This window comes from Bubalus kerabau, chromosome 21, assembly GCF_029407905.1.
Source record: "Bubalus kerabau isolate K-KA32 ecotype Philippines breed swamp buffalo chromosome 21, PCC_UOA_SB_1v2, whole genome shotgun sequence".
Lineage (NCBI taxonomy): Eukaryota > Metazoa > Chordata > Mammalia > Artiodactyla > Bovidae > Bubalus > Bubalus kerabau.
In genome coordinates, this window is record NC_073644.1 from 60,857,973 (window position 1) to 60,872,516 (window position 14,544).

The 14,544-nt window shown below is 44.9% G+C and overlaps 1 protein-coding gene and 1 long non-coding RNA gene across 6 annotated transcripts in view; one reads left to right on the forward strand and one right to left on the reverse strand.

Moving 5' to 3' along the window:
• The window catches only part of ALPK2 (alpha kinase 2), a 134,192-nt gene that overhangs the window by 111,309 nt on the left and 8,339 nt on the right, over positions 1-14,544 (reverse strand). For all 3 annotated transcript variants that reach the window (XR_008706643.1, XM_055559362.1, XM_055559363.1), the window contains exons 2-3: positions 7,706-7,833; positions 3,755-3,872 (exon numbers count right to left, since the gene is read on the reverse strand). Coding sequence is in view for 2 of the 3 variants with exons in the window: in XM_055559362.1 (XP_055415337.1) it covers positions 3,755-3,872; positions 7,706-7,829 (242 nt within the window). In the remaining variant the exon portion in view is untranslated. The remainder of the gene's footprint in view (positions 1-3,754; positions 3,873-7,705; positions 7,834-14,544) is intronic.
• LOC129636104 (uncharacterized) overlaps positions 1-14,544 on the forward strand; it is a 50,541-nt gene that overhangs the window by 27,772 nt on the left and 8,225 nt on the right. The gene's annotated exons all lie outside the window — the stretch shown is intronic.

Here is a 14,544-nt window from a genome sequence, read left to right on the forward strand (position 1 = left end):
AAGTAACATCTCTGCTTTTTAATATGCTGTTTAGGTTTGTCATAACTTTCCTTCCAAGGAGTAAGCATCTTTTAATTTCATGGCTGCAATCACCATCTGCAGTGATTTTGGAGCCCAGAAAAATAAAGTCAGCCATTGTTTCCACTGTTTCCCCATCTATTTCCCATGAAGTGATGGGACTAGATGCCATGATGTTAGTTTTCTGAATGTTGAGCTTTAAGCCAACTTTTTCAGGCTCCTCTCTCACTTTCATTGAGAGGCTCTTTACTTCCTCTTCACTTTCTGCCATCAGGCTGGCGTCATCTGCATGTCTGAGGTCATTGCTATTTCTCCCGGCAGTCTTGGTTCCAGCCTGTGCTTGCTCCAGCCCAGCGTTTCTCATGATGTACTCTGTGTATAAGTTAAATAAGCAGGGCGACAATATACAGCCTTGACGTACTCCTTTTCCTATTTGGAACCAGTCTGTTGTTCCATGTCCAGTTCTATTAAACTTTTCATTTTTAGGGTGAATCACTGCCCTACTGAACTTCAGAGCAGAAAATGAGAGCCCTGACCTTTACGTAGCACTAGCTCCCTTGCTAACTTTCTCTTTCCTGCGTCGTGTCTCTCCCATTGTAACCCACCCATCTGCCCCTGGGTTTCAGCATGGCTACCCCTCAACTCCTAACACCCCACAAAATGTTTGGTTTGTCTATATTCCTCAGCCTGTACAAACAACAGTTAGCAAATCTCAATTCCTAAATGTTATTCCTTCAGTAAAAGAATACACATTAAGCTTCTCTTCTGGTTATAAAGTAAGTATAATATTTTAGTTTAGTGTAGACCCAAATTAATCAATCAAGAAATATGTGTTGAGTGCCCAGAGGCACAAAGGTAGGAGTGGAATACATACGAAGTACAGTGTGTAGGCCCTCAAGGATCTTACTATCTAGACCAGGGGCTGGCTAACTATGGTCCACGGGCCAAATCTGGCCCCCAACTGCTTCTACAAATAAAGTTTTATTGGGACAACCATGATTCTTTGGGGGATTTTTGTTTGTTTGTTTCATTTTTTTGGTCTATGGCTGCTTTGGCATCATAGATGGCAGAGTTGAGGAGTTGTGATAGAGACTGTCTGGGCTTCAAAGCCAGAAGTATTTATTATCTGGCCCTTTATAGATAAAGTTTGCCCATGCTGATATAAACAAACTAATAATCACAACTGCAAATATATATAGGATAGACACATAGATGTATTAATATGAAACAGTGAGGGTTCCTACCATTAGGAGGTGCTCAGCCTACTGAGCAATCATCAGTCCTGAGCAGGAAATAAGCACCCAACGGGAGGTCTATGCAAAGGAGAAGAGGATGTTTGAGGATGTTTGAGGCTGGACAGATCCATGTGCAACAGAACTGCCCACGAGTCATACAGGCAGCAGGCTTCCCTGGTAGCTCAGCTGGTAAAGAATCCGTTTGCAGTGAGGGAGACTCCGGTTTGATTCCTGGGTCGGGAAGATCCTCTGAAGAAGGGACAGGCTACCCACTCCAGTCTTCTTGCCTGGAGAATCACCATGAACAGAGAAGCCTGGCGGGCTAGAGTCCATGGGGTCGCAAAGAGTTGGAGACGACTGAGCGACTAAGCACAGCACAGCACAGCACAGCACAGCGGTAGATTCTAAGTTGACTGAGGTAACGAGGAGGGTGAGAAGAGCCTTGACAGAGTTGGAATGAAGAGGCAGGAAGCCCCGTCCGTGGCTGCGGGGCAGTGGTGGCAGGCGGGCTGCCTCCCAGTGCTTGGGTCGAGAGGGGAGATGGCTTGGCTTGTTCACCGCTTGTCTTCCTTGACGGATTTGAGGTTTTCTGAGCAATGTCCACGCTGTTCGCCTCGACGCGAGCATTACACTACGTGCCTGCCATAGAGTAGCTGCGTGATGCATATCATTTACTGTGTGTGTTAGTCACTCGGTCGTGTCCGACTCTCTGTGACCCCACAGACGGTATAGCCTGCCAGGCTCCTCTGTCCATGGAATTCTCCAGGCAAGAATACTGGAGTGGATTGCCATTCCCTTCTCCAGAGGAACTTCCCAACCCAGGGATTGAACCCTGGTCTCCTGCCTCAAAGGCAGATTCTTTACCATTTGAGCTACAGGGAAGTTTGAATATCATTTAAAAATTAAATAATAAACGTGAGGCTTTCAAGGGCTAAAGTCTCTCTTGGTAAATGTCACGCTACACTTGAAACGATGGGTTTATTTCCAGATATCTTTTGATGTTGATTTCTAACCTAATTTCACAGTGATAAGAAAACAGACTCTGTATGATTTCATTATCTTTGGACCATGAAATTTTTACATGTTACAAATTTACATTGTTTTATGTCCCTGGATATATTATTCCTGTGTCTCCTGGTTTATAGTCTATGGGAACTTGAATAGAATTTGTATCCTGCTGTTGTGTGAAAACTATATAAATCTTCATTATGTTGAATTGGTTCATAGTGGTTTTCAGGTCTACTATATCCTTCTATTTTTCTATCTGTTCATTCTATTAATTTTTGAGAGTTTGACATTGAAACCCCCAACTAAAAATCTTAATTTATTTACTTAAAAAATAACTGTAATACACAGTCAAACTATATATAACTTTGTTCTGTACTTTCCAAGTTTCCTATAAATGTGTTATCATACTTTCATAATTTAGAAAAACTTTTAAAGAAATATTAATTTTTTAAAAATTAAATAATGAACAAATAAACGGATGATCTGAATACAAGGTTAGATAGGCTGCAGGCCAGTTGAGTCAAGCATTTCAATCATGGTAAAGTGACCTCTGACCTTGCTTGAAACAAAAACAAAGATCAGAGAGTAAGAAAGCTTATATTGAGCAACTACTATATATATATTTTATATATATATATATAATGCCTTTTACAAGCATTACATCATTTCATGCATTCAGCCACCCTTTGGCAGATGAAAAAGCTGAGTTTCAGAGAGGTAAAGTAACTGGCCAAGGTCACACAGCCCGAAAATGGCAGAGCTAAAATGCAAACCCAAGGCTTCACTTTGCTGTTTTCAGCTCCAAGGCTACTCACACCTACGCCTCTCAGTCATTTTCATGCCACGCCCACAGACCTCGGTCTCCTCAGAGCCACTCTAAGGGACATGAGACTGATTTGGCTGCACTGGGGAACAAGAGCCACCCAGCTTCAACCAGAGGAGTTCTCCTTTTCTCCACTTCACCTTCGACATTTCCTGATTTCACCCCAAGCACACAGTTCTTGTGGGAACGAAAAAGAATGAGAAACCAGTGTGCTGGGCCATGCCACTTCCTCAAACCAGGCCAGCAGGTCCGGTTTCCAGCCTCAACTCCACCACCAACTTGCTGCGGGATCCGGGCCCATCACTTCTTCCTTTCATTCTTACACAAGAAATGCTGGATGACAGATAATGAAATCCCACAGTGCTTCTTTACTTTCCAGAGAGGACAAGACTTTTAAAAGAGCTTATTCAATCAGTGAAAATGGCTGGGCCACCTTGAGGGAAATTCTAGATGAGTTGTAATGTACCATCCATGGCAGCAATTAGAGGAGGGTAATGAGTTACCAGGCAGAGTTGAGCAGTCATTGCTGGAGGCCGTGGCTGATGGCTGTAGCATCTAACGGGACTCAAAAGGCAAACACGAGCCAGTCTTTTGACCTTACCTGATAGAAACCAGCACTCGGCAGAACATGGGGAGCTTTGTCAACAGTCCTCGAGGCACATCCACTTACCAATAGAGGTGTAATACGTGAACATACTGATTCTCGAAGAATTCGTAGCTGGAGACACTGCCACATTCATCTATGGTTCGACCATTCTTATACCAAGTTACCTCTGGCTTGGGCTGGCCTGATGATAAAGAAATAAGAATATTCTTACTAGGTGAAGTATCTTTGGAAAAGCATAAAGCTATGAATAAGAATGGATGATAAACAATGGGGATAAGCATGATGGACATGTCATTGGGGAACCAGAAAAGCTTCTTCTCGTAGATAAAAACACATCCTTCAATAAGCGCTCTTGGGCATGTTACGTGCCTAAGAGGATGCTGAGCTGGAGTGGGGGCGGGGGAGCACACAAAATGAAAAGTGCTGCTCCTCATCTCAAGAAGCTATTAAGGGGCTTCCCTGGTGGCTCAGGGACAAGGCGTGTGCCTGCCAATGCGGGAGACACGGGCTCAAGCCCTGGTCCAGGAACACCCCACGTGCCTCGGAGCGACAAGCCCACGCACCACAACTACTGAGGCTGTGCTCTATAGGCCGGGAGTTGCAGCTACTGAGCCCACGGGTCACAGCTCCTGAAGCCCATGCACCCTGGAGCCCGTGCTTCACAACAAGAGAAGCCACAGTGATGAGGAGCCTGCACACGGCAGCTAGAGAGGAGCCCCTGCTCGCTGCAGCCAGAGAAAAGCCTGTGCAGCGACGAAGACCCAGAACAGCCATAAATTAATAAATAAATAACTTTCTAAAAGACTGAGTGCTCCTAACTACTATTTTTTTTTTAAAGAAGCTATTAAGAAAAATTATCTACAACTTTAGAAATATGGCGAAAATGTGGATGGTATCTCGCTTCAGTGTCACATGGGACAAAGGTCTGTCTCAGAGTTGTCTAGGGGAAATGCCCTCTGCTTCATCGATGATTACTATTGATTACAATCCCCAGACTTGAAGTTACATATAAACTTTTGAATTTGTATTCAACAGAGATGCAAATAATCTCCACATAGAAGACATGATAACCCCATAAACTACAGTTTATGGCCCTGTAGGACATGAACCAACGTTCTAACTTAGCAATCTTATCCTAACATTCATTTAAGTTGCCTATGAACACCCAATTCCTCAAATGCACTTTGACCAGGCCTTGATATTTTCTGGTTCCCTGTTCATTCAAAGAATTGAGAGACCTCTGTGGCCCAGTGGTTCAGAGTTCCCCTTCCAAAGCAGGGGGTACAGGTTTGATCCCTGGTCAGGGAACTAAGATCACACATGCCTCTTGGACCAAAAAAAACAAAACATAAAACAGAAGTAATATTGTAACAAATTCAGTAAAGACTTTTAAAAAAAATGTTTCACTTTAAAAAAAATGAAATAGTGGAAGAATAGTTCCTAAAAAAAGGAAAACGAATGGAATAAAATCTTTGATGTTCACTCCATATTTGCATGGGAATCACTTTATCTTTTTGAAAATTATACCTTAATGGTGCTCAGAATTGATTGTATGTTGTGGTATGAAAAAGCAAAGAACAAAATAGATGAGCTAAAACCATGTCTTCCTGAGGACGAAGGAGTCTGGAGTGTAGGTTTCCCAGGCTGGTGCCGTGACGACGTGTGGCTGATGTTATCACAGAAATGGACCTGCACTTTCCCCCTCAGAAGGGGTTCACCCTTCCCCTGGTGATCGTTAACCGAATAGACTGCTAATCGGCTAATCTGGTAAACCTCCTCAGGAATTCCATTCACCCTGTGGAATTTTTTCCCCCTTGTGACAGACAGGGCAGGAAGGTTTCCAGTGTGTACCAGAGCTTCTCACTAGCTCCCATGTCATCGAAAACATATAAAATGTGTCACCTATACTGGAGGGCTTTCCTGGTGGCTCAGAGGTTAAAGCGTCTGCCTCCAATGCTGGAGACTTGGGTTCAATCCCTGCGTCGGGAAGATCCCCTGGAGAAGGAAATTGTAAACCACTCCAGTACTCTTGCCTGGAGAATCCCATGGATCGAGAAGCCTGGTAGGCTACAGTCCATGGGGTCGCAGAGAGTCGGACATGACTGAGCGACTTCACCTTCACCATCACCTTCATACTGGAGGAAAACCTGGTATTTGGAAGCAATACCTTCTCACCAGGGAAGCCCTCCTCTCTCTCTGTGTCTCCTCTAACTTGGGGTCTCCCAGCTGTGCTCCCCACCTCCTCTTCCTCCAGGCAGGCAGACCGACTAGGTGTTGGTCCCTGGCGCAGGCAGAGGACAAACCTCCCTGCACGCAGGGACATATCTCCAGCAGCTGCTTGGCTGAGTCTCTCAAACAAATGACTAAACCACCAAAATAAAAAAATGAGCTTCCCTGAAAAGCCATCAAGGAAGCTGCTGATCATATTTCATTTCTGCCTGTTCTTATCAGACTTGTGTTCCCCTTTGGGTCAGCTTTACCCAGTTTCTTCTTAGGAAGCATTTAATCGCTCCTCCCTGGTGTGTTCCTGAATTTATGGAAGCCATGACAGCAAGTATGCACAAGCTGAGCCTGGGTGACTCATTCTGATCTCTCGGGCTCCAGTGTTTCATTTCAGGCATAATCAGGGCTGATTGAATCCCCCGGCTTCCTACTGGCTGACTGTTTTTTTCCCTTCATGTGGTACAGAACTGAATAATTGGCCCCAGAGGAGACTTGCGCAGGGAAGTGGTATCTTGTACCTAGTGGGTGGTTCTCTTTTCACCCTCTACTTGCTGGAAACCTCACCAGAAAATCTTATCCTTGTTTTTTAAGCCTACCTGCAGGTTGCTTATTGAGAGCCACCTGCAGAACATTTCACAAGTATCTGGCTTATGTGTGTGGGGACCGGTATCCAACATTAGGGCCCATCCAAACCCTGGGCTTTCTAGGGAGACAGGGGGCTACTCTGAAGGCTCAATAGTGAGCCTGAGCCCGTCTCTCTATCTGGATGGCTGTGGACAAACATCAAGAAAGAGGGGGTGCTGTCCTCTCGGCTTGGGGAGTCAGGTGCACAGTCCTACACCCAAAGATCCAGACTGGAAGGTGAGATTTTATTGCAACTTCTGCTAAGGAAGCAGAGCCATTTTAGAGACTGATTCTTCTCCCCTCTGGACCTAGAAAAAGGGATAAAGGGATGAAGAGTTTTCTTTCATCCTCTAGACAAGACCACCAGTGCCTCCATATTTTCAAGGGTAGACATAATCCAAGAAAGAGAAGAAAACAACTCACAAGGTACCAAATACTGCTTCCCTATCCAACAACTTTCCTTCTATTTTCTTTTAATACCAAATCCTGGGGACTTCCCTGATGGTCCAGTGCTTAAGACTCCATGCTGCCAGTGGGCATGGGTTCGATCCCTGGTCGGTAACTAAGATCCCACATGCCATGTGGTAGAGCCCAAAGATAAACAAATAAGTGATAAATGCCTTTTCCCAGGGTGAAAGTTGTGGACCAGCTCTGGTTATTTATTCTCCAGGCAGGGGGAATTCCAGCTCCCTGATCTCGCTCTCCCTCCACTGGGCGTGTTTGTCTTGGTTTTAACCTTTTCACTGCTGACCAGCAGAGCTGAAAAAGGCAAACAGTAGGGAGACGAATTTAGCCTAGGTGGGGATATCAGTAAAAGGTGATGAAGAAGAGTTAGGTACATTGTCTAAAGTGAAGTTATTCATGCCCTTCCCATGCGCCGCAGGAAATTTGAGTGGATTATCTGGGGAAAAAAAAAAACCAGGTGTGGGAGTTGCCTAAAACCAAGTGTGGGAGTTGCCTAAACAGGACATAGAGAAGGATCACCAAAATGTATCCAGAAAGGTACTCGAAGAGATCTTCTAGAAAGAGAAGTCACAGAGGATTTAATTCCTCAATCAGTTACTCAGAACTAAACTTCCCAGGTGATGTTTTTAACAGTGCCCTTGTGAGCCAAAGAAACCTGGTCTGCACAGAGATTTCAGAGGGTGAAGAGCTAGAGATGCTTACCCGATATTATGCAACGAAGCACGGTGTCGGACTTCTCAGGAACTTTCTGGGAAAGCAACGTAGACAAAAAACAAAGTGCGCGCCTCTGGGGCCCTCCTGAGTCTGCCATCCTTTCATGCCACATGAGCCTGAAAAATAACAATCCCCAACATCACCATCCATCCTGGGACATCTCTGACATTTCTCAGGAATTCCAGAAGCCCCATCACCCTGTGAGTGGTCCTCAGGGAGAGAAGAAATGAGGTCCCTTGGCCTGCGGAAGATAGGGTGTTGCGGTCATGCTGGTTGGGGGTCCTTGGGTGGGCTCTCTCACCGGCCACTGGTGACATTAGGGCCGGAAATGTTGTAATGGGGGCGGGGACGGGCCTGGGCATTCGCAGCATTCCTGGTTTCCACCCACTAGATGCCAGGTGCGCCCTCCCCCAGGTGGTCACAGTCGAAATCTGCAGAGGTTGCCAGTGCCCCAGGGAGCGCAGAAGCAGTTTCAACCTCGCTTCCTGGTGGATGACAGGGCAGCCACAGCCCAGCCAGACAGAGGGAAAACTGAGGTTACAGCCAGTGCCACCTCTTTCAAAGTTGTTTCCTACTGGACTCAGGAAGTGTGTGCATCTGGGACTTCCCTGGTGGTCCAGTGGCTAAGACTCCACTCTTCCAATGCAGGGGGCCCCGGGTTCAATCCCCGCTTGGAGGAATTAGATCCCACAAGCTGCAACTAAGAGTTCACATGCCCAGCTAAAGATCCCGCATGCCAAAATGAAGACCTGGCGCAGCCAAACAAATACATTAAAAAAAAAAATGAAGTCAAGAAAGATGACAATTAAAAAAACAAAACAGTGTTCATGCATGTTTGCCTCCCAAAAGAGGAGTTGACTCAACACAAAGGAATCACCAGGTGGGACATGTTTCTTCCAGGAGAAACCAGGAAACTACCATTCCTTCCGAGCAGCAGGCAGGGGCCCCGGGGAGGGCAGCAAGTGGGCTGGCATTTCTGAGCAAGCATGGATTCATCAGTACAAGTCGGCATTCAATGCTTGGTTAGTCACCAGGTATGTTATGTCACTTAATCTCCTTTAAGTGACCTAAAAGGTTATTAATACCACCTACATCTTCTGTGTGTGTGTGTGTCAGTCAGTCGTGTCTGACTCTCTGCAACCCCGTGGACTGTAGCCCGCCAGGCTCCTTTGTCCTTGGGATTCTCCAGGCAAGACTACTGGGGTAGGTTGCCATTTCCTTCTCCATCTTACAGATGAGGAACCCGAGACTCAGGCTCAGCAACGTGTTCAAGACCACACGGTTGCAGCAGTCACTCCCCTGGGACCCCCGTCACAGCCACACGGGCTGACGTCTTCAGTGTGAGAGACGACGCTGGAGCCGTGCAGCGCACATTTCAAGGCAGCCATAAAACAACCAGTCTGTCTGCACCCAAGAACCCGCCCCACCCTGTCCTCTGGGCACGGTGCTAGCATCCCGCTGCCAAATCTATCCTGCATGGAGGACCCCACGCTTGGAAATAACAATTCGCTCTATACAAACAGTAGACATTTAGAGACAGAGTCTTCCACATAAATATATTTTGTGTATTTATCTCTGGTGTGATAAATTTTCCAAAGATGAGAACTGTGAAACTTACATATTTTAGATCTCCACCTAGTATATTGATTTGGACATGGCATATAATTAGGGTCATCCAAGAAAAGCAGTGGACTAGAGTCAGAAGTTTTAGTTCTAACCTTTCCGTTTGTCACTTCTGAGTGGCAACATAGCATAGGTGGGTGAGAATTTTAGAGCCAGATACCTTGGGTTCAAATTCTGACTCCACCTCTTCCTAACTCAATAAGTATGTCACGACTACCTCGGTTTCCTCATCTGTAAAATGGAGGCATAATTGTTGTATACACTTCAGAGGGTGTTGTGAAGATTAAGTGAGTTATTGCCTACAAAGCACTTAATCCTCTAAGGATTAGAATAATGTATGTAAATAGTCTAAGGAAGAATTTGTTATATAATTGGTTTTCAAGATGGTAATCAGTAGACTTTAAGGAAAGACTTCACTCGTCTCATCAATTTTCTTTTCTGCTGTGGGTTACCATGATGATTTTTTTAAAAGTGATATACCAATTAAGGTCTAAAGATTTCTCCTGGTATAATATTCACCTGTAATAGTAATTTACAAAACAAGACTATTCCCATTCCCAGGCAGGCACTGCTGTGGATGGAGAGGGAAGAAAGGACAAAATCAGACCATTAAGATTTGAAATTCTCAAGGCAAGAATACTGGAATGGGTAACTATTCCCTTTTCCAAGGGAGTCCTCCCGAGCCGGGGCTTGAACCCAGGTCTCCTGCATTGCAGGCAGATTCTTTACTGTCTGAGCCACAGGAAAGCCCATTAAGAGTTGGGGTGATGTCAAAGACCTTATGTGCCACCCATGATTTCTAAACCAGGTGACGGCTCCCTGACAGCAAAGCCCCACAGCTTACAACACTTGACAAACACGCTATTTGACTCACATAATTGGTTCAGTCACCATGTGTCCCAGCCATGGGGCACTGACTGTTAAGGAAAGGACAGTTAAGTCAGGCCGTGGGTCATGTTTCCTCACTTCTCTGAAGGTGAGAACCCTTGAAGACAGATTTATCATTCTCTGCTAGAGATGGACAACTAATGAATTACTGAAATTAGCAGAGGGGGCCAGGGTGCGGTTCACAGACAGCCTTGGAGCGATCAGATGGCAGCTGGAATGAACACAAGATTTGCATGTTTCTGTTATTTTAGCTGTGTTGTCCAGAGTAAGTTGCTTTCTTTTTTAAAATTTTTGCTTACCTTTAATTAGACAGAGTCTAAATACAGACACTTGTATTCTATAAAATATACAAAAAAAATGGTTTCCCACAAACTCTATCCTCCATCTCAGAACTTTCCCAAGAGGAAGAACTTGCTTTCCTTTCAGGCGTTTTTCTATCCATTTACATGTATAGTCGTCTAGACACTGCTGCTGCTGTTGCTGCTAAGTCGCTTCAGTCGTGTCCGACTCTGTGCGACCCCATAGACTGCAGCCCACCAGGCTCCTCCATCCATGGGATTCTCCAGGCAAGAACACTGGAGTGGGTTGCCATTTCCTTCTCCAATGCCTGAAAGTGAAAAGTGAAAGTGAAGTCACTCAGTCGTGTCCAACTCTTAGCGACCCCATGGACTGCAGCCTACCAGGCTCCTCCATCCATGGGATTTTCCAGGCAAGAGTACTGGAGTGGGGTGCCATTGCCTTCTCCGAGTCATCTAGACACTACACACACACACAAATACATATATAATCTTATTGTATGTACGGCATTAAATTGTACATATTTGCCATGCAGTTAGCTTACCTTACATCAAGTTTCAGCAGTCTTACACGGTCAATTCAATCCACCATGGATTGCATCTTTTTTTTTTAATGCTTGATGATATCAGTATTGCATAAAATAGCAATACCATGTTTAGTCTGTCTGTTCTTGTGCTGATGATGAGTAGCTTGGCTGGAGTTTTTCAGACTTACAAATTGTCTCAAAAAACATCCTGGTACATGCTTCCTTGGGCTCCCCCAGTGGTTCACCAGTAAAGAATCTGCCTGCAAGGCAGGAGACTCAGATTTGATCTCTGGGTCAGGAAGATCCCCTGGAGGAGGAAATGTTACCCCACTCCAGTATTATTGTCTGGGAAATCCCATGGACAGATGAGCCTGGTGGGCTACAGTCCATGGGGTCACAAAAAGTCAGACACAACTGAGTGCCTAAACAACAATAGCAACATGCCTCCTCGGGCATGTAAGTGGCTCTCTAGACTAAATACAAGAAATGAAGTTGCTGGACAAGAATATTTACATATTCCATTTTGATAGATAGGCCAGGATAGGCAGCACCCTTAACAGAACAGGAGAAGGATGTGGTGATGAAGGGCCCAGGTTTCTGGGTTCAAATCTTAGCTCTGCCACATACAAGCTTAACTTCTCTTTTTCTCAGTTTTTTCCTCTGTAAAATAGCAGTAGCTATCTCATTTAGTTATTAGGAAAGCTGAGTAGGTACAAGCTCTTCTGAATTGCATACCAAAAACTAAGTATGAAGTGCTACCAAGAGCTTTGGGTTCAACATCAGCAAAATTATAAACATCATCCTCTCACACTGCTGGAGAACAGCTGGAGGTGATAGGAGGATTCTTTGAATGTTTAAAGCCCTTGACTGATGCCTAGCTTATTTTGGCTAGTCTGCCCCCACACAGGCAGCCGGTGGCATGGCTGCTGTCAGCAGGAAGGCTGAAGGGTTCAGGGAAGAGCTCTGAGCCTACATGCAGAGAGTGGGCACCCGGTTCTTCTGGGGCGGGCAGCAAAACCAGCTGTAAGAGCTTTCTCACTGGGACAGGAGGCGTCAGTCCCGATGACCCAGCCTAATCCAACAGCAGTTGGGTTCCTGAATCTGCCATCGTCAGTGACTCCTGATGTGGATGTCACACCCACAGTCACTCAATACCCAGTCCCACGTTAGGGAAAAGCACCCTTCCCAAAGATGGGTTCTGAGGACTTAGCCCAGTGGCTAAGACTCTGTGCTCCCAATTGCAGGGGGCCCAGGGTCAATCCCTGGTCAGGGAACTAGATCCCAGATGCCGCAACTAAGAAGAGCTCACACACCACAACAGAAACACCCTGTGTGCTGCGATAAAGGCCAAAGATCCCCTGTGCTTCAACTATGTCCTGGCACAGCCAGACAAAGGAAAGAACTATCTTTAAGCAGCCCGCAAAGATGGGCTCTAGAAATTTGGGGTGGGGAGAGGAGGAGGCCAACCAGACAGGGAGAGACAATTACAACATGTTTGGGGTACCTTCCGGGTGTCAGCCCCCAGGCTGGGCACTTCATACACACTGTCTCATTTAATCCTCACAGTTAAACTACCAGATGCGTTCTTTCTCCTTTCACAGATAATGACTTGGAAGCTTTGCTGTTGTTTAGTTGCTAAGTAGTATCTGACTCTTTTCCAGCCCCATGGACTGTAGCCCGCCAGGGTCCTCTGGCCATGGGATTTCCCAGGCAAGAATACTGGAGTGGGTTGCCACTTCCTTCTTTAAGGAATCTTCTCCACCCAGGGATTGAACCCACATCTCCTGCTTGGCAAGTGGATTCTTTACCACTGAGTCACCACCTGGGAAGTCCAAAAGAGTTGATGTAACAAACCTAACTCCTCAGTGACTGCAAGTGGCAGGACTGGGCTATGAGTCCAGATTTGTTGGAGCACAAGTGTTGTGCTCTTTCTTGGGTAAGATTTTCCAGGTTGTATGTGAGAAGTAGAGGCAATAAATTATAAAAAATAAGCCCATGAAAAGATGCTCAACATCACTACTCATTCAGGAAATACAAATTAAAACCACAATAAGATCGCATTTCACACCCACTAGGATGGCTATTACAAAGCAGAAAGTCAAATGTGGGTGGAGACTATGAAAGAAAAACAACCCTCAAACAGGGCTAGTGGGAATATAAAATGGTACAGATGCTTTGGAAAACAACTTGGAAGTTTCTTAAAAACTTAAAACATAAATTTACCAGAAGACCCAGAAATTCCATTCCTAGGCATCTATCTACCCAAGAGAAGTGAAAACATATGTCCACACAAAGACTTGCACACAAATATTCTTAGCAAGATTACTCATAATAATCAAAACTTGGAAATAACCTAAATGTCCATGGAAACAACCTAAATATACAACTAGTGAATTGATAGACAGATTGTGGTGCAGCCACACAATGAAACACTCTGGATAATAAAAAGGAGCAAACTAGGACACAGGGCACAACACAGATGAACCCCAGAAGAACTCTCATTATCCTCAGAAACAAGGCATCACATAGTGTATGATGCTCTTTATTCGAAATATCCTAAGAAAGCTATTGAGACCAAAAGTAGACTAGTGGTTGCTGGAGGTGGGGAGTGGGGAGAACACTGCTACTGCTGCTAGGTCACTTCAGTCGTGTCCAACTCTGTGCGACTCCCATAAACGGAAGCCCACCAGGCTCCCCCGTCCCTGGGATTCTCCAGGCAAGAACACTGGAGTGGGTTGCCATTTCCTTCTCCAATGCATGAAAGTGAAAAGTGAAAGGGAAGTCACTCAGTCGTGTCCGACTCTTTGCAACCCCATGGATTGCAGCCTACCAGGCAAGAGTACTGGAGTGGGGTGCCATTGCCTTCTCCAGGAGAGAACACTATTTAACAATAAGTGTGCGTGAGGAATCTTTTTTAATTTTTAATTTTATACTGAAGTATAGTTGATTAACAATGTTGTGATAGTTTCAGGTATACGTGTAGTAAAGTGATTCAGTTATGCATATACCTATTCTTTATCAAATTCTTTTCTCATTTAGGTTATTGCAGAATATTGAGCAGAGTTCCCTGTGCTATACAGTAGGTCCTTGTTGGTTATCCATTTTAAAATAGCAGTGTGTATCTGTCTGTCTCCAACTCCCTATCTTTACCCCCAACACTCCCCCTTGGTAACCATAAGTTCATTCCCTAAGTCTGTGAGTCTGTTTCTATTTTGTAAATAAGTTCACTTGTTAATAATAAGTTAATAATAGACAAGTTCATTTTTTTAACATTCCATATATAAGCAATATCATGTGATATTCGTCCTTCTCTAATTACTTCACTCAGTATGACAATCTCTAGGTCCATCCATGTTGCTGCAAATGGCACTATTTCATTCTTTTTAATGGCTTAATATTATTGCACGTGGGACTTTCCTGGTGGTCTAGTGTTTAAGATTTCCAGTGCCTTCCAGTGCAAAGGGTATGAGTTTAATCCCCAGTTGGGGAAATA